The sequence below is a fragment of the Maniola jurtina genome, chromosome 8 (assembly GCF_905333055.1).
Source record: "Maniola jurtina chromosome 8, ilManJurt1.1, whole genome shotgun sequence".
Classification (NCBI taxonomy): Eukaryota; Metazoa; Arthropoda; class Insecta; order Lepidoptera; family Nymphalidae; genus Maniola; species Maniola jurtina.
In genome coordinates, this window is record NC_060036.1 from 8715348 (window position 1) to 8735547 (window position 20200).

The 20200-nt window shown below is 36.7% G+C and overlaps 2 protein-coding genes across 2 annotated transcripts in view; one reads left to right on the forward strand and one right to left on the reverse strand.

Annotated features, from left to right (window-relative positions):
- LOC123867563 overlaps positions 1 to 18036 on the reverse strand; it is a 179636-nt gene extending 161600 nt beyond the window's left edge. Inside the window, exon 1 of the mRNA XM_045909654.1 lies at positions 17809 to 18036. The gene's annotated coding sequence lies outside the window, so the exon portion shown is untranslated. The remainder of the gene's footprint in view (positions 1 to 17808) is intronic.
- LOC123867560 (uncharacterized protein K02A2.6-like) lies at positions 7616 to 10423 on the forward strand. The gene is made up of 2 exons (XM_045909647.1): positions 7616 to 7721; positions 9044 to 10423. Exons 1-2 carry the CDS (start codon positions 7663 to 7665, stop codon positions 10083 to 10085), a joined length of 1101 nt encoding a protein of 366 aa, XP_045765603.1. The 5' UTR covers positions 7616 to 7662; the 3' UTR covers positions 10086 to 10423.
- Positions 18037 to 20200: the final 2164 nt, after the last annotated feature.

Here is a 20200-nt window from a genome sequence, read left to right on the forward strand (position 1 = left end):
AAACCAACATATTAAAGTAATAGTCTCGACGAGTTTCAAAGCTAAAGTGGCAATGGGAGGAGGTATAGAGATATTGGTTCACCGAGTATTGACGAGGAACTCTAAAACTGGTACATGAATCGTGTCGAAGTGATACATGGAATCCAAGAACCTACATAGCCCCAAAGAATAAGAAGAAGAACGGTTTTCTAGGGGATAGCAATGAGGTGGGCTTCCAGATCCTTCCGAATAAGCCACGACGACGAACAAGCCTTAAATAAAATATTTGTGTATCCCTTGCTTTGCTATACCTAACCCGGGTTTATATGCCCCACACGATGACCGCGGTCAGATCTACCGAATGATAAACTGTCTGGAGCAAGATCCCAGAACGGATCATTACTCAGCGGGTTTATCACCCTTATCTTTTGTATTGTTATACCTGTATCGAGGCGTGTGTGGTCTAGTTGGGACAACGCATACTAATTGATTGCGATTTTTAAGCAACCTTGACCCAAATTCCCAAGTTGAAGACTAGATGGGTGATGGGTGGGTTTGGAGCTCCGATTTTGGGCTTTACAGTTCCTCCGTGCCTCGGAGAGCAAGTTAAGCCATCGGCTCCGGTTATTATCATTAACATGTGATGTTAATTACTACGGACTAAGGCTGAGATCTATATAGCGAACTTTGAATTTGAAAACTTAAGATACTGTTTAAACGAGATAGCGTTATCTGATTCGCTGACATAAATTGGTCTCATTTTGACTGAAACTGTAAGAAAAATTAATATTATCCACGCAAAAAAAACTAATCATCTATTTGTTCTGCATTACTCCCTAATTTTTCTCAATTCTAGTAGAGTAGGTAATCTTTAATTCCAAGTAAAATCTAATAAATACGGTCGTAGTTTACTAGGTGTCGGGATAATTCAACACATGGCACCGCAAAGAGGAATTCAATTTCACGGGATCTAACCTAAGGCGATTAAAGCGTAGCAATATGACGATATTAAGGTTTTATTATGTAGGTTTTTCTCTTTTTCCCTTTTTACTTACATCCAAGAGCATTGACGTCAGCTACTAGGCTACTTTACTTACTTATTACTTAATTCATATTTATGTCATACTGTCTGGTACAACCAAACACTAGTACCTAATCACCATTTTACTCAAGTGAGATTTTAAGAAAATGTACATTTACCAGGAATAGCTGAGACTCGGTAGGGTGTATGTCACAGAACCTGCACCTACCTACCTATACTTCCCTTATTACAAGACAGAGCTAATTTATGAATCAAAAAAGACCTAAAATAAAAACATAATAAACTTTAAGATAAAAAGCTAATTGACGCCATTAGTGAACACAAAACATCACCTCAATTTTCCAGTTTTTAAACGTACTTAAGCCTTTTCTGACGCGAAAAATCGCTCTTGATTAAGTTTAATCCTCCTTTTGAAGCGAGCTTAAGCGCTGAATACCTACCTTGGTGTATTAATTAAAACTCTTTGGCAACACGTAACTGTAGTAAGTTTTTATAGGAGCCATTTTACTTTTTTCAAATAATAATAATTTATGAGTTCCTTCTCTACCTAAATTTGTATGCCTTGGATTTTTTTGTCTATTTTAGGTAAGTGGGAAGGTTCATAAGGTATTGCTTACCTATTTTTCTTTTTTAACCGACTTCCAAAAAAGGAGGAGGTTCTTTAAAGTAAAAACTATGTGCGTATAGTATGAGCGTTTTAAGCAATTAAATACATAATAAGCAATTGTGCTTTAACTGTCAACGAAAACATCGCGAGGGAACCTGTATGTCTGAGAGTTTCGCATAGCTTTATAAAGGTGTTTGAAGTATGCCAATCCGCACTTGACCAGCGTCGCGGACTATGCCCTAAAAGAGAAGATGGCCTAAAGTTTAAGCCATCTTCTCTCAGAATGAGAAGGCTTCAGGCCCTAAACCCTTCTCTCAAAATAGGGTTTAAAGCCTTAACCCTTCACTACTACCCCGTTTCACTACTACCTATTGACCCATGCTCAGTATGATGATCATGATGATGATGACTACAAATCTACAAATCTTCTTTAGTCTCTATTGTTATGGATCATAGAGTAAGATAAGTAATTTAACATGTCATACTCGGAAGAAAACTTAAAATAATGATGTCCTAAGGAAATGAAAGATAAAAGGAATAGACTCCGCAGTCGAAGAGAGCAGCTGCAAAATGAAATGACTTCGCAAATTGCATTTAGAGTTATTAAAATGCAAACGTCCCCATGTCCACCGCTCTGTTAAATGCATTTTATCCGAGCCGACTTGCAATGTTCTACATTTCAACTTTATTTAAAAACTAGCTGATGCCCGCGACTTCGTTCGCGTGGATGTGGGTTTTTTAAAAATCCCGTGGGAACTCTTTGATTTTCCGGGATAAAAAGTAGCCTATGTGCTAATCCAGGATGTAATCTATCTACATTCTAAATTTCAGCCCAATCCGTCCAGTAGTTTTTGCGGGAAGGAGTAACAAACATACACACACACACACACACACACACACACACACACACACACACACACACACACAAACTTTCGCCTTTATAATATTAGTGGGACATATTATACAGGAACCTACTTAAGTTCTTACTTCTTGCGCAGTTAGTTTAATGATACACGACGTACAATTATTATTTAAACCATAGAATTCTTAATGAGGTAATAGAAATGGTGTCTGCTCACATAAATGAGTTTTTACCTAATACCGAGACATCATGTTGATTTTAAGGCAACTCTACGGCAACTCATAGAAAAATAATTCAAAAGAAAGCATCAAAAGCAATGTAAATTAAACTACACTATTCAAATACGTCTGTTTTTATAATAACGCGCACTAATGTTTCATTAAGAGGGCTCTCTCCGTCACTCGTTTCATACAATCGTAGTTCCAATTTCATTTGAATATTAAGGAACCAAAGTCCATGAAATTTTGCAGAGATATTCTAGAAACTAATATCTATGTCTATGCACCTAAATCCATTCGGAAGAAATCATAAACTTCGACGTGGAAGAAATCGTAGGCATTAGTTAGTATTCAAATAAACCTCATTTGTATGAAACGCATTTCAAATAGGTAGGTATCGTTATTAGTTACTACTGCGCTGAATACACAACTTACACTACACAACTTACAAAAATACACTAGTATTCAGTAGTAAGTTTGAGCTGTGTTGATACTTCAGTAGGACGGATTCTACTGTCTGTGTTAATACGAGTATAAGTGTAAATCTGGAACGAGCAGTGTGGAATTCTGAAATAAGAACAAAGAGCAATGTGATAAACTACTGTGACAGTTTCCCGAGTGCAATTACCGCTCTAGTGAGCGTACGAAACCTACCTACCTACATACGAAAGTGCAATCTATGTTTGTGCTGTGTATAATTACAAAATCAACACGTGTTGTGATAATATAATATGTTTATGATAGTTTATTATTCAAAAGCTGCATTAATGTTACGAACGTGCTCGTACATGAGCAAATTTAGTACCAGCAGTGCAGATTGCTGAGACAGGGACAAAAACCGATGAAATAAACTATCGTGACTGCAACAGTCGCACAATGAGACACTGCGCCTTTGGCGACTAGTACAATAGGTGTTACGTAAGTGGCTATATCAGCACACGGGCAGATATATATAAGTTGGCTCTACAAAAAGCCACCAAATAAGAAAAGAAGAAGATATATAAATGTTTGTGCTGTTTTCTTCTATAGCGTGAAAAGTAAAAGGTTCTTCTTTGTAAGATAGGCCACGATAAGTAGGTATAAGCGCTCGCTGCTTTTGTAGTTGCTTGACGCCCACGTACACTTTACCATAGAGGTCGTTTCTTTCACAGACACCCTAATTGTTTGTGTTTGACAGTTGACTGTCGAATTCAGTTATATCAGAGTGACTAGTTCACTCTGACCTTGAGTGAATGACATCGAAGCTTCGATGTTTTAGACGTTTTATTACAAGTTCCCCGACTGTCGTGAACTGTGGTAAGTAATGTTGAAATGAACCGAAAACTGTTTGGAATGTATTACGCCATTAGTGTTTAATATCGAGCTCATGGCAACCACTATCTAACGCAACCAGTGCCTCAGTGTGCGGAAACTCCACACGTTGTGCAACCGCCACCCTGGGGGACGGCATAAACTGAAAATGTAAGCTACTTTTGCGCTGTATCGCACACTTGTAGCACATTTATATTTCTAATTTATGCTAACGGTTGAAACGTGCTTATTATTCACGAGCGTAGATGGTCCTAGATAGTATGCCTAGGGAAAATGAGGCCTGATTTATTTCACACACTTCACGAGGTATGTTGCGGCCATCAAAATATTTTCGCCTGGATAGGAGTACAGGAAAGGCACAGTTCCAAGCTTCATTTACGCCAAAGCAGCATAGTGCGACATTCCGGCACGCCATACAGGATTATGTACAAGAATTTAAAGTGTAGCAAGAGTCGTCGGCAGACTGTTATAGCGTAATATTCAAATTCAACAGCACGTGGTGGTTATATCTTTCCCTAAATTATTTAGGCCCCACTTTAGACCTGTAGTGTATGCGCTGGCGCGGGAGGGCGTTGCAGTCTCCGGGGGCGCTGGGGAGTCATTGTCGGCCATGACAGGGAGTGTGCGTGTTCCAGCGTTACGTGTGCTTTACATCCCTTTGTGTGTCCAGAGAGTGTTTTATTAGTGTAATCACAACACTACAAGTGGCGACGAGGATAAAAGTAAGTACATGTAACTCTAATAAAAAAAAAAAGGATAAATGAAGGAAGGAACAGTAATGGTTACCTATTTGTTGCCTATCAATTGTTTACGTGTTAGCTTCGGTCCGAATAACCTATTATAAATTGTTGGTATTAGGTATAGGTACCTAATAGGATAAAAAAAAAAAAAAATTAGTTTAATGAACACTGTAATGTTATATGCATAAATCAGAATCACTTAGGAACCAAGTAAATACGTAAACAAAGGTACCTACTGGCAAACAAATTTATACTCGTATTTATGCCGCTATCCTTCATTGTTAAGGGCCTTGCATTATATCAAATAGAAGGGAATAAGGCCATACAATTATTATGCAAAGGTTGTTGTGTAAGGTTATTAAAAAAAAAAATATTATCTAATGAAGGTGGTTTAACAAAATAATAATTGACTCATTCGATGTCGTACGATCTGTTGCTAGGTGGCCAACAAAAGTAAATTGTTATAAATACGGGAGTTATGAAGGTTTCAAATAAAACCTGCTTTCCAGACTCTTGGATTATATGGATATCTACAAAAATATATATTGTGCACGTATACAACCTAACGATACCTACCTTTGATCAGTTCAATTGATATAATGTATGATTTATGATCATAGATTTGACTTAATGAGAAACATATTTTATGCACATACATTACACAATGTAATATTGATTATTATTTTATTATTAAATTTGGTTATAAGTAATAACTTAAAATATGATAGTTTGAATAATAATTCAATTAGATTGCACGAGGCAGGAAACATGTGTATAAAGTTTATGGTAACTTTGATTATTTCATTGTATTAGTAACAACAATTACATCACAACATTTAAGTTATGCACTTATCCTATTGTTTACTTGCACAATTTATATGGAGATGATCCAGTAATAAGAAAGGTTCACTTTAAGGCCACGCAATGAATAGAGTCACGCAAATTAAATCAAAGGGCCACGCAAAATAAATCAAAGGGCCACGCAAAATTAATCAAAGGGTCACGAAAAATAAATCAAAGGGCCACGCAGATTAAATCAAAGGGCCACGCAGATTAACTCAAAGGGCCACGCAGATTAAATCAAAGGGCCACGCAGATTATATCAAAGGGCCACGCAGATTAACTCAAAGGGCCACGCAGATTAAATCAAAGGGCCACGCAGATTATATCAAAGGGCCACGCAGATTAAATTAAAGGCCACGCAGACTAAATCTAAGGGCCACGCAGATTAAATTATGGACATATTTTAAGGTACTCGTATACGCCTTAAGTAACATATTAAAAATATGTGTATATAATTAGGTCCAACTGTATGAGAGGGCTACGCAGTGTAATACTAAAAAAAAAAGAGCCACGCAAAAATAAGAGTCAACATTTTGTTGCAGGCTGCCCCAAAATGACTCATGCATCATCTACACTTCCTAACTTGCAACATTTTGATTGCGAAGGCGATCCAACATCTATCGGCACTCGCTGGGAAAAATGGAAAAGAGCATTCGAAATTTACTTACTGGCTGCCAACATCGAGACACCTGTAAAAAAACGGGCTACTCTACTCCATGTGGGGGGTATAGCACTCCAGGAAGTTTATTATAACATACCCGGCGCTCACGTTGAAGAAGAAGGTGTCGATGTTTATGAAGTAGCTCTAAAGAAATTGGACAGTCACTTTGCTCCAAAACAAAGTCGGATTTACGAAAGGTATCTCTTTAGACTCATGAAACAGGAAGAAGAAGAACAATTCGAACGATTTTTATTAAGGTTAAGAACTCAAGCCGAAAAATGTCAATTCCATGACAAAGAGCAGCATATTATTGACCAAATCACTGAAAAGTGCAGACAAGTCGAATTGAGGAAAAAAATTTTAGAAGGTGGAGATACAATTACTCTAGACGAAATCATCAGTAAAGCAAATGCATTAGAAGTTGTAGCCAGACAATTGGATAAATTTAAAATGGTAAAGACAAATGATACGAACAATTTCAACAAAGCAGAAATAAATAAAATCGATAACAAGAAAAAATATAACAAACCGTTCCCAAGACAATTCTCGAACACTAAATGTAGTAGATGTGGAAGCCCCTCCCACTCATCCGAAGACATAAAATGCCCAGCAAAAGACAAACGATGTTTGAAGTGTGGCTTCATTGGTCATTTCCGGGAAAATTGTAGAACTCGACAGAAAAGACAGTTTTCGGGCAACAGGACGGAAACCGTAAATAAAAAACCAAAAATAGAAACAAAAAAAGGTGCCTTTAGATCTGAAATTGACTACATTTTCAATCTGGGTGAAAACGGAGATAAAAAGGATGAGACCGGTGAAGTACGAAAGGAAAAGACAGAAGAGTCCCGAATAGATTATATTTTCCACCTGGATGATGACGAAACTATAAAGTGCAGTATTGGGGGAGTTACCATTGACATTTTGATCGATTCGGGAAGTAAATGCAACGTAATTACTGATAAAACATGGCAGCTTCTAAAAGACAATAGAGTGAAAATTTCTAATCAAATACGCAAACCTAATAAGACACTTGTTTCTTACGGCAGTAAAGAACCTTTGGATATAATGGGCTCCTTTGACGCGAACATTTCAGTCATTGCTAATAAGTGTATAAAAGGTACCATCTATGTTATCAGAAACGGCACACGTGATTTATTAGGCAAGGAGACAGCAATTCAGTTAGGCGTGCTAAAAATTGGGCTTCAAATTAACTCAATAAGTAATGAGAAACCATCAGATAAAGTGTTTCCAAAGTTCAAAGGAGTAACGGTCCAAATCCCAATAGACCAAACAGTTAAACCAGTTATCCAGCCATATCGAAGAGTCCCCATTCCTTTAGAAGAAAAGGTTATCAAAAAATTAAAGGAACTTAAAGATGCGGATATCATTGAGGAAGTAAATGAACCCTCACCGTGGGTATCACCCATGGTTCCCGTTCTTAAAGAAGGACAAGAAGAGGTACGTATTTGCTTAGATATGAGAAGAGCTAACGAAGCAATTATAAGAGAAAATCACCCCCTTCCAACAATGAAGGAATTGCTACCTAACTTTCGTCAAGCGAAATACTTTTCTAAACTTGACATAAAAAATGCCTTTCATCAACTCGAAATTCATGAAGATTGTAGGTACATTACTACATTTAGTACTAGCAAAGGACTATATAGATATAAGAGACTAATGTTCGGAATTTCTTGTGCGCCAGAGATGTTCCAAAAAATTTTAGAAAAGATGTTGTTAGGCTGTGAAGGGACATTCAATTTTATAGACGACATAATTGTACACGGTGCCACAGAAAAAGAACATGACGCAAGGTTAAGTAAGGTGTTACAAGTTTTGAAAGAAAACAACGTTCTGCTAAATGAAAACAAATGCATTTATAAAACTCAAACAATTGAATTTCTCGGTCATGAACTTTCAGCTAGTGGAATTAGGCCACTTGAAAAATATTTGACAGCAATTAAAACTAGTAGAATACCAAATACTATTGAAGAAATTCAAAGTTTTTTGGGCTTGGTTAATTTTGTAAGTAAATGGATTCCCAACTTAGCTACCCTTACTGAACCTTTGCGCGAACTGTTACGGTTAGGCATTGGAAAGTCAGCAAATGTTCAGAAATTCTGGACACCTAAGCAGGATGAGGCATTTGAAGCTTTAAAGAAAAGCATATCCAATATTGAAACTTTAGGCTACTATAGTCCTTCTGATAAAACCCAGGTTATCGCTGATGCCTCTCCTGTAGGGTTAGGTGCAGTGTTGGTTCAGATTGGTAAAGATGGTCCCCGTGTGATCGCTTTTGGTCACAAGGCTCTCACTGACTGTGAAAAGAGATATTGTCAAACAGAAAAAGAAGCCTTGGCGCTCGTTTGGGCAGTAGAACACTTTAAGATATACCTGTTTGGCAAAGACTTTGAACTAATAAGCGATCACAAACCATTGGAAACCATTTTTGGACGAACTTCTAAACCATGCGCAAGAATAGAACGGTGGGTACTTCGGTTACAGGCTTACAGGTACAAAGTCATCTACCGTCCAGGTAAATCCAACATAGCTGACACAATTTCCAGACTTGGCAAAATTTCCTCGTCAGAACCATTTGATCCTGAAAATTACATTAACCAAATCGTAAGTTACAGTAGACCTATCGCGGTTCCATTGAACGAAATTGAAGGATGTTCTGCTGGAGACGAGGAAATTTTGAAAGTCAAAGAGGGTATTTTTAATAATGACTGGCACGATTCCATTAACAACTTTAAAATTATACAAAATGAACTTTGTTTTAGTGGAGATATCCTTCTTCGGGGAACTAGGATAGTTATACCTCATCTTCTGCGGCAACGAGTACTGGAAGCAGCTCATGAAGGCCATCCAGGCATAGTAGCAATGAAAGCTCGCCTCAGAACAAAGGTGTGGTGGCCTAGGATTGACAAAGATGCTGAACGATTAGTAAAAGCTTGCCGAGGATGTACGCTTGTATCAAATCCTACTCCGCCACATCCAATGAAGAGACGAGCACTTCCCGCTGAACCTTGGGTTGACATAGCGATGGACTTCTTGGGGCCGCTTCCTAGTCACGATTACCTGTTGATACTTGTTGATTACTATAGTAGATATAAAGAAATCAAAGTAATGCGCAGTATTACTTCTCTTGATACGATAAAGGTGTTAAAAGAAATATTCTCCAGATTAGGTTATCCAGCAACCTTGACGTGTGATAATGGAACTCAGATGACTGGCGAGGTTTTCCGGAAATATTGTAAGGAATGTGGAATCATCCTATATAATACAGTTCCGTATTGGCCTCAAATGAACGGGGAAGTCGAGAGGCAAAATCGAGACGTTTTAAAACGTCTAAAAATTTGCCAAGCTGAAAACAAGGATTGGAAAGAGGACATTTTCAGTTATTTAATGATGTATAACAGTACGCCTCACTCTGTTACAGGCAAATCTCCCTCGGAGTTATTTTATAAAAGACAGTTTAGAGACAAGATCCCAGCAGCACCAGATATGGAGTATAAGGCAATAGATGAAGAGGTAAGAGATAGGGACCTGCAAAAGAAGGAAAAAGGGAAAGAGTATGCAGATCTCAAAAGGAAAGCGACAGATAGCAACTTAGAAATAGGAGAAAAAGTATTAGTGAAAAATTTGATCAAAGATAATAAGTTAACCTCCAATTTCAATCCCACTACGCATACAGTTACGGATGTGAGTGGTGGTGATGTTAATATTAGGAATGATGAAACCGGAAAAGAATATCGGCGAAATATAGTCCATTTAAAGAAATTAAATGATTCATGGACGGTTGTGAACCAGAGTAGCAGTTAGTTAACTATGATTAGGTTGATTAGGTGTGATTGGATTTTGTACAAAAGTAAATTGTGTTAAATTGTTAATTGGGAATTGTATTGAATGTTGTTAAAAGGAAGTAAAACCAAAATTGTTTTGTTAAATTTAAAACCATAATTGTTTTGTCTAATTTTGCCTACTGTAACCTACTGTAATTTCAAATTATTTCATATAATAAAAATAAAGAAGGGATGTAGTGTATGCGCTGGCGCGGGAGGGCGTTGCAGTCTCCGGGGGCGCTGGGGAGTCATTGTCGGCCATGACAGGGAGTGTGCGTGTTCCAGCGTTACGTGTGCTTTACATCCCTTTGTGTGTCCAGAGAGTGTTTTATTAGTGTAATCACAACACTACAAGACCTCAAAATTAATGTTTCATTTTCAGCATGCTGCATTGTCGCATGTTGTTGTTTCCACGTAAATCAACTTTAAAATTCTGTCAATTTTGCCTTTGGGCCATGAGGCGGGGCGTCTCCCCGCCTCATGCCACGATTGCCATCTCAACCAGGTAGGTGTGAATCCATTGAATCTACTATACGTACTACGATTGCAGATTTCTTCTTGCTATAGGTACCTCCTTCATATTGTTTCGTGAAGTTAATAAATAAATGACTATTAGTATCTTTTTCTTGTAACTTATTAAGAAAAGCTAATACTGAATAAATATTTGCAATAGCGCATAGATACGAAGAAGTGGAATTTTCTCGTGACACGTACGATAGTCAATATACGCGTAGGGATTTCATGAAACCACATTTTTCGTTTTATTTCCTGGACTGAATACCTACTGTTAAACTTAAATTCAGTTTGCAAGTTTCTATAAAAGTGCGATTTACGTACATTATTTATTTCTCACTACATTCTTTCGCGACAAAGATAAAATTCAATTTATGTTATAAAACACAATTTTTTCTGATCTCAATATTCGTGATTGAAAATCCCTTTTATCATTTTTTGTAGGTTATATATGTAAGGTTATTTTTAAAAATTGATTTGAGTTGTCAAAAATAATATAAAATTATTAATGTTTCTAATGCAGGTAGTTTGATAAAATCGATATTTGGCTCATTCGATTTCATACAATCTGTTACTAGGAGGCCAACAAGATTGAACTTGCATAAAATACGGGTGTTTTGAAGGTTTTAGTTGAGTCTCCTTCTGAGATTCGGAGCGATATCGCATATTTTCGGTATTTGGATTGTGAACTGAATAATTAGATGTTGTGATAGCAATCACGCTCTAATTAAATTATTTATTTTGGCATTAGTTTGTTTAGATTAAAACTCTCGGATAACCTTACACATTAAACTTTTGTTTTTTTTTTGTGTTGGTTTTGGAGAGGACATTCCAATAATTCGATAAAAATATTTAAATAATACCTGCTTTTCTGAGTGACGCCAATAATTCAGAAGTGGGATGTGTCTCACGTTGTCTTAATTTCGCTTTGGTATCTTTTTGTAAACAACCACATTTGATTAAAAATTTTATTGAGTTTGATTTGGTGATTAAAATTTTTAGTTTTTTTTTTAATAATTTAGTCTTTTGTGAATTGGAAAGTAATTTGCAATGAGTGGTTCAGATTTTGTATACATCGAATGAGAAGTTAGTCGTTTGGATTTATTGTTGACTTGATATTAAAACTGAGAGTTCGGCAGTTCAAGGGTAGGTTTTAATGATTTGACGGAGGGCAGGATAGCCCATGATTTGGATTTGACTTAGGGCAAGGAAGCCCGCGACTGACATGACAAGATTGATTAGAAACACGAGGACGTGTTAAATTCAGGACGGCCAAACTGTAAGGTTATTTTTAAAAATTGATTTGAGTTGTCAAAAATAATATAAAATTATTAATGTTTCTAATGCAGGTAGTTTGATAAAATCGATATTTGGCTCATTCGATTTCATACAATCTGTTACTAGGAGGCCAACAAGATTGAACTTGCATAAAATACGGGTGTTTTGAAGGTTTTAGTTGAGTCTCCTTCTGAGATTCGGAGCGATATCGCATATTTTCGGTATTTGGATTGTGAACTGAATAATTAGATGTTGTGATAGCAATCACGCTCTAATTAAATTATTTATTTTGGCATTAGTTTGTTTAGATTAAAACTCTCGGATAACCTTACACATTAAACTTGTGTTTTTTTTTGTGTTGGTTTTGGAGAGGACATTCCAATAATTCGATAAAAATATTTAAATAATACCTGCTTTTCTGAGTGACGCCAATATATATATTATATGCATTTGTTAGGTAGCTATCTCCCAGGCATTTGGCAGAATTTTAAAAAATAACGTTTAACGTATGTTTTTATTTTGTCAGGATTTTACGTAGGTTTTTATTTTATCACTTTGTCAGGTTTTAAGACGGGTTTTATATTTTTTAATGTGTGATTTGATAATATAATACCCACAAAAATATTTATTTTCATACTTTGCAGTAGGTTGGTTTGGTACTACCAATTTTAGTTTTTTTTGTAAAGAATAATTTTAGGTTGTGCTTGAAACGTTTTGAATGCTCAATTTCATTCTAAGTTTATAGAATGTACAAAAATAATAAAAATAAAATGAAAATGCTTCTCCGAAGTTTCTCACTGAAAAACCCGGTCATATTTGTTATATAGATAGTTTATAAGTTCGATTATCCTACGGATATAATTAAAACTGCTGCTACTGACAACACCGACAGCGCAATTATGTTTTCCTATAGATACCAAGCAGCAGTTATGTTGAAGCTCAATTACCCCAATCACTACAAATTGCCTGCCCGTTCAGTATGCTTCCTTCAGCTTTAACACGCATGGAAAATCGATCCACATATAATACTAACACTGTATTTCTTTACTTTACTGAATAGGTAACTACAAAGTAAACTGTTCTTCAATAATGACTTAGGGCCGAACCTCACATTATACTATTGCATTATTACAAGTGAATTGGATCGGTCGAAATCACGATTTGGAAGCTAGTCAGTAGAAGCAATCGATGTTACATCGGAACAGCACTGTGTGTGACTGCAGCACATTTCACTTGTCGATCTGTGATGCACTCGAACGTCGATCTCAGCGATTTAGTGAGTCTCTGTCATGGCACGCTGAATTAATGCAACAAGTTGCTAAACAGCATCGAAACGGCAGGGAAAGCGCTGATCGCCGATAGGTACTTACCAATAGTATCATGTAAGATATTTTCATAGTGATTTAATTGTACGTTTAATGTGTACTAAAAATTTATACAAGAAAAAGTGCGAATTTATATTAAATAGGTATATTTAATATTAAGTATAAAAACCGCTGAATCTCGTGACTGAAATATTATTTTCACTAAAATATATTTCATAAAATATGAGCAAGAAGAAACAAATTCAATTTACTCGTGGTTTGGTGTAAGTAAAGACGTCGGATACATACCTACCTACTTAAGAATCATGTAGTTCGCACCATGGATTTAAGCAAAATACTAAAAGCCTCAGCTTTACGTGACCTGTTACCAAAACTAATGAGAAAACAAAAGGAAAACTTTACTTTATCGCTAAGGGTGAAGCACACGAACATCGGAGATTAGTTATTTTGCGACTGCGACGTGATGCTGAATCGCGTTTTGGCGACAAACTACGTTCGATCATGGCTTATAATCGCGCGTTTAAACGACTATAAGTATACGATGTACGATGTACGAAGTAGACTATAAGTATTCGATGCTCCAGTAAAGTACAGTCACTGAAGCTTCGAATATTATTGATATTAACGAGTATTATTAATATTATTCGAATATTACTATTAACGAGTATTATTCGAAATTAAAAGTTCAATCGCATCACCTCGCTCCCAAAAAGTGTCTATATAGTCTAATCTGTGCCTTAAATTTATATTTTATCTAATGTAATTATACGTTGGTTCCTTTTCATCCCAACCTCTCTCGCAACAAAAGAAAATGGTGCGAAGGCGTGCAAATACAAAGCTAGTTATGAATTTTCGCAATTTAGTAAAAGGAATTTTGTAATATATTAGAATGTTACACATAGTAGGAAAATCATGTTTTTTTCGTTTATTTAGCTGAAAAAGGAACAAAAAGTCAAAAATTACATTAATAGGTAAGTAGGTACTTCTCAAATCACAGCAATACAAAGTTAAAGCGCTAATTTATTTCAGAAACTTCTAAAAACTTTGTAGGCTTTCACATAGACATAGAAGCTTAAAAGAAGAAGAAGGGCTATCAGCAGGAAGCATGGGAGTTTCAGCAGATGGTATCAGTAATATTTCAATACTCAATACAAATAAATAAAATTGAAGTAGTTATGCTTCTGCATCTATGTTAAATTTTGATTTTTGCTCCCATTATCCAAACCCAAACACATTTTGTTTTCATTTGTTGCCTATTTTCCCAAGCTAATCTCCGATTGGATTGATGTTGACGACAAAAATGCTCTATATTGCAAAAAGCGATAAAGGATGCTTCCTCTCGGAGATTTAAGACTAGTTTACACATTGCGAGCTGCTGACCGGATAGAAGACAGTTGCTCGAATTATGTGCTCGTAGCAGTAGTTTGACTTAGCAGTTTTCAGGTGAAAGTAGTTAGTTACCTAGTCTCTTGTGAGTAGTACTTCAATGTTGAGTAAACTTGATAAGTACTAAACTAGTGAGCTACTGGCGAAAGCGTCCGAACGATACGAGTGATGTGCGTGCCGCTACCATGTGAGTAGAGGGGGAAGACGAGCAGGCGAGTAGAAACAAAAAATGTTGAAGTTACTCGGTCTAGGATGGGAACTGTCCAACTCGCAAGTACGAGTAACTCGTATTATACGTCCAAATACTGCGAGTTGCCGCACTGCAGTTACTGACTTGGTCAGCTCGCACGCTAGCTCGCACTGTGTAAACCAGGTATTACTCGCACGAGTAGTTTCACAGGAAAACAATAAAATTATACCGTAAGGTTGCGGAAAAATAACATAAGGGTGAGTAGATATAAGATTATATTCGTAGCATCGATCTTGTGCTACTTCTAAGCTTCTTTAAAATGAAAGGTAGTAGGTATATTTTACTATAAAAGATATTTTACTTTAAAGCACGTACGATTTAAACTTTTATCAAGGGGGCCATTATGCGGCTCGTATAAGGGTATTTTGCGCGTAAAGTGATATTTATAGCGAAGTGAGTTTAGCTATTACACTGTGCCGTTACTTATACAACGTGTATAATTTTCTTTAAAAGCATTAAATACTGACTAAATGACTGAGCTCAAGCAGTCATTGATCGCCTGCTTGAAGCTGCCAATGATAACTGCTGCCAACCGCCCGGAGCAGTCGCAACTGCTTGAAGCGGTTCCGAGTATGTATGCAAATAAAAGACTGTAGTTCACTAGGCAGTCGCAGCTTGGAGCAGTCACTCATGGCCGCTTCAAGCTGCCCATGTATGGCCAGCCTAAGTCAGCACTTTTGAAATTTTGGAAAAAGGATTTTTGAAAATTTATTCCCTATTGGTAGCGAATCATTTTTTTTAAAATTTACAGACTATCATTTGGCTGCATTCAGACCTGGTAGTACTATCAAATATTCACAGTGATTCAAACACGAACCTGAGAGCATGAATAAGTGACTTCACATTACTCACTAAATCCGTAATTAAATAAATAAGTAAATAATTTGTGGGAAATCACGATTACTGCACATCAAAGCTTGCCCCGCCGAAAGGGTAGATTAAGGAAGTTGTGCATAATCAATTCTATCCTTGCGGCTTGCCTGGTATAAAATACCTAAAATACTATAAACCGAATACCTAAAATACTATAAACCATGTCAGACTACAATTTCGAAAGACTAATAGTCGCGAATTTTGAAAAACCGAGAAAATTTTTGAAGAATCTCGAAATTTTTTCTATGACTCTAGAGACCTCTTAACTCTATCTAGTCTTAGAAACTGTGATGAGGTGATGAAAATGTTGCACTGATTTTGGTACTACGAGTACCTATGTTTGGAATCTAGAAAACTATGCCTATCACGATGTTATAGTAAGTATAGTAAGTATTTTTAGTAAGTAACATAAGTAACGTAGTAATACTAGGTACTAGCGACCCGCCCCGGCTTCGCACGGGTGGACATTTATTTTTTCTATTTTCCGGGATAAAATATAGCCTATACGGATTCGGAAGAATCCCTCTAAGTAATGGTAAAAGAAATTTTGAAATCGGTCTAGTAGTTTTTGAGCCTATTCAATACAAACATACAAAAATACAAAAATACAAAGGTTTCCTCTTTATAATATTAGTATAGATAAATGTCGTAGGTAGGTGCGTCCCAATAAAGTAAACTTGCTCAAAGTAATTGAGTAAACAACGCATACAGCCCAAATTGCTGTTAGATGACCGTAAAGATATATAGTTCTACCTAGTATAATAATAGAACTTCAATTTTGGTAGATATACCGTATAAGTAACTAATTAGAAGCTTGCGTCGGTCGGTAGGCTTAATCTAAGCCGGGTTGAGACACATCTAAACTTATGTAATAGGCACGTATACTATAAAGTCTTATATATCCTAGGTATATGCATATAGTCAGTGTAAAGGTACGTCCAAAAAATTTGAACTCGTAAATAGGTATATGCCTGAAAATAGTAAATACATATTTCACGAGGAGGAGGCGAACAAAACTGTGAAATAGTACATACACATCTAATCAAAATCCTGCTTTTTTTAGGGTTTCGTAGCCAAATGGCAAAAAACGGAACCCTTAGGGATTCGTCATGTCTGTCTGTCTGTCTGCCCGTATGTCACGGCCACTATTTTCCGAAACTATAAGAACTATACTGTTGAAACTTGGTAAGTGGATGTATTCTGTGAACCGCATTAAGATTTTCACACAAAAATAGAATAAAAACAATAATTTTTATTTTATTTCAAAAAAATACCCGAGTACGGAACCCTCGGAGTACCTACGGAGTAACGGGGTCTGACTCGCACTTGGCCGGTTTTTTCTTCTTTAATCCGGACATTTTTGGCCCACTGATTCATACAAAATCTGAACTCATTTCTAAGCAAAACGGCCCAAAACTGTACTGAGATAAAGTCCTAAGTTCCTGATTTCGATCACAGAATAGGTATAGGTACACACTTGAAGTCATTTCTAAGCAAAACGTCCTGAAACTGTGCTAAAAAGTCCAAAGTTCGTGATTTCGTTCAAAACAGTAAAGTTTCAACAGTTTTTATTGGTTTTTTTTGCTCCTCTTGTAAAATTTCTTGCAATTACACCGTTTTGTTCGTCAGCTTCTCAGATATTTTAATTTATATACATACTGTAATGCAGTCTACGCACTATTATTATAAGAAAATATTACTTTCTTATGTTATCATTGCGCTATATTATGTAGGTAATTAAATTAATGCGTTTCATTTTACAAACTGCATGTAAATCTACAAAAAAATCATTTATGAAATTGTATAATTATCTACCACAATATTTGTACGCCGCTACGGCTTATGTGTTGAACTTTTGTAATAACTACTATCATCTTTTGTAACACACATTATGCAAATAAAGAATTTGTATTCTATTCCTATTTCTAGACGTTTTTAATATACCTAGATAGTTAAAATTGGAAAATACGCAAGTGCCTTTTCCTTTGAAAATATCAAATGAAACGTTGTTTTTGTGTTGTTGTGTAACATAACTTGAATTGCTGCTCATACAAGAGATAGTAAAAAGTTTAACTCACCGATCATTCTATCCGCCAAACGACTTTGGAGAACCACCAGTTATATAATATAGTTTAAAAGTTTTATCACTTTCCTTCTACGAGAAAATAATAAGTTACGTTAGGAAATTCAAATGGGTAAATGATATTAACCAAAAATACAAGGCAAAAGTATATTTCAGTGAAATAAACGCTAGACAAAGAGTAGAGGGAAATTAGAAGGTTCAAGAGGGAAGTTCACGTTGCGAATGTCCCGGAACGACTGAGTTTTATCCGGGGTGGCATTTCCCATCCTTAGCCATCTGCAAAACATTTTCAACCCCTTGTGACGCGCGCGTTATTAATTTTTTTTTATTACAACGCCATCTACTAGCACAGTCGAAAAGCAGATCAGAACCAACTTTAGCTATACAGCTGCTCTTGTCCCAGTACAGGAAGTATTTCCTCTGTTGGTGTGTTTTTCCTCCATACAAAGATGGCATTACTTGAATTTGCTTAGCTTTTCCCTGTACTGGTGAAACTTGGTAGGCTATGTATTCCGTAGCCGTAATACGTAGGTACCAGCTTCCTGCAATAGATGGCACGGCTTCGAAGGAGAAGTGTAGTGTCACTAAAAACGCGCGCGTATGCGTGTTTAATAATAATTCATAATATCCATTCTAATATAATTTGTTACTTATTCTCATTTCATTTCAGTTAATAATAAATGTGAACTATAACCTTCTCACGCCCCATCCGTTTAACCAATTTTGGCGGAATTTCGTACAAAGATACTCGTAGCATGCATTCCGATTCCGAAGATGGACATAGGCTACTTTTTTCCTGAAAAATCAAAGAGCTGCCACGATATTATTGAAAGTTCTTGACCGAAGGTACAGAGATAGCTTGCATCCTGGAGAAGGACATAGGCTTCTATTTATCCCGTAAAATCAAAGAGTTTTCACGGTATTTCTACAAAACCTAGGTATATCCTCGCGGATAAAATCCTCCTCTTCCAAAATTGTGGGTATTAACTGATAGTACCTACCTACTACAATATTGAGATTCGAACACAATTTACAGGGGCAGACATATAATGCAACTATATCTAATCAGTGGTCACTTTAAATTAATTCTCTAATTCTAAAATCTAGTAAGTAAAATTAATAAGTAATACGAGGAAGTAACTGATTGCAGCATCATTCAAAACTGCGTGACCAAAGCGACTGCGAAGAGGGAACGTCAGCCGCGCGGCGGTCGCCTTCCGCGATTTGATGGCGCCATGCAACCTACGCGACCACCTTTATATTCGCGTATTGTAGATATTTTTTTCATTGTAGGTAAGCGCTTGACCACAATCACACATGGAAAGTGATGATGTGGCCTAAGATGGGACGCGTTTACCTAGAAGACGCCTATTCACTCTTGTTTTAAAGATACCTGGATAATGGATTGTACATAATTGGTAGGAAACACAGATCGCGGAAGAGTATTCTAAACCTTAGCCAAGCGAATGAGGAATGATGAAGCAAAACGTGTCGTGCGTGTAGATGGAATGTCTACGACATAAGGATGGAAACTCGCCCGTTGTCTTCGCCATGCGACGCGCAGGTGTGGCCGTAGCTTTAAACACATAATCAAGTATTGTATAAAGGCTCAGTGGTCTGTGATTGTACAGCACGTGATGCCAAATGTACGCAATTGCAACTTGTTCCATTGCAACGCTTTTAACCGTTCGTTGAAAAGGCTTTGTGGTCTAACCGAATCTTGGACCAAACTGTCATCGGTCATCACCGCTAAAAAGTGATCCCACCAAAAAGATAAACGTGTGAACTTACTAATTAAATAAGTAATTCTTAGTAATTTATTAGTAGATAGCCGCGGCTAAAGGGCGGAAAGGGCCAAGATGCGCAAATATGAAAATAAGTATAGAATTGTTTCATATTTGTGCCTTTTGGGATGGAGTCGGAGACCATGGGTTCATGGGGCGAGGATGCTAGATCCTTTTCAGGGTTCCGTACCTCAAAAGGAAAAAAGGAACCCTTATAGGATCACTTCGTTGTCTGTCTGTCTGTCCGTCTTATTTACCCAGGGTTAGATAAATTAAAACGCAATTTATTCCCTAGGTTCTAGCTAGCCATTCTAGCCATTCGATGGTTCTAGCATATTGCTTTTCCAAATTGGTATTGTTTTTATTAATTTAATAGGATTTTAAGTTTTGCCAACAAAATGCTACCTACTACATAGTAGGTAGGTACTATTGTCAGCTTTAACCCCAATAACCCACGGAAGCCATGGAAGAAGTTAAATTCTTTCCAATGTGCACCATTTAGTTGATTCGTAATAATAATAGTGATTGGCGAGTTATCAATTCAGTAGCGACGACGACGCGACGGTGCAAGTGAGGCCGAGATGGCGACCTAGCGGTCACACG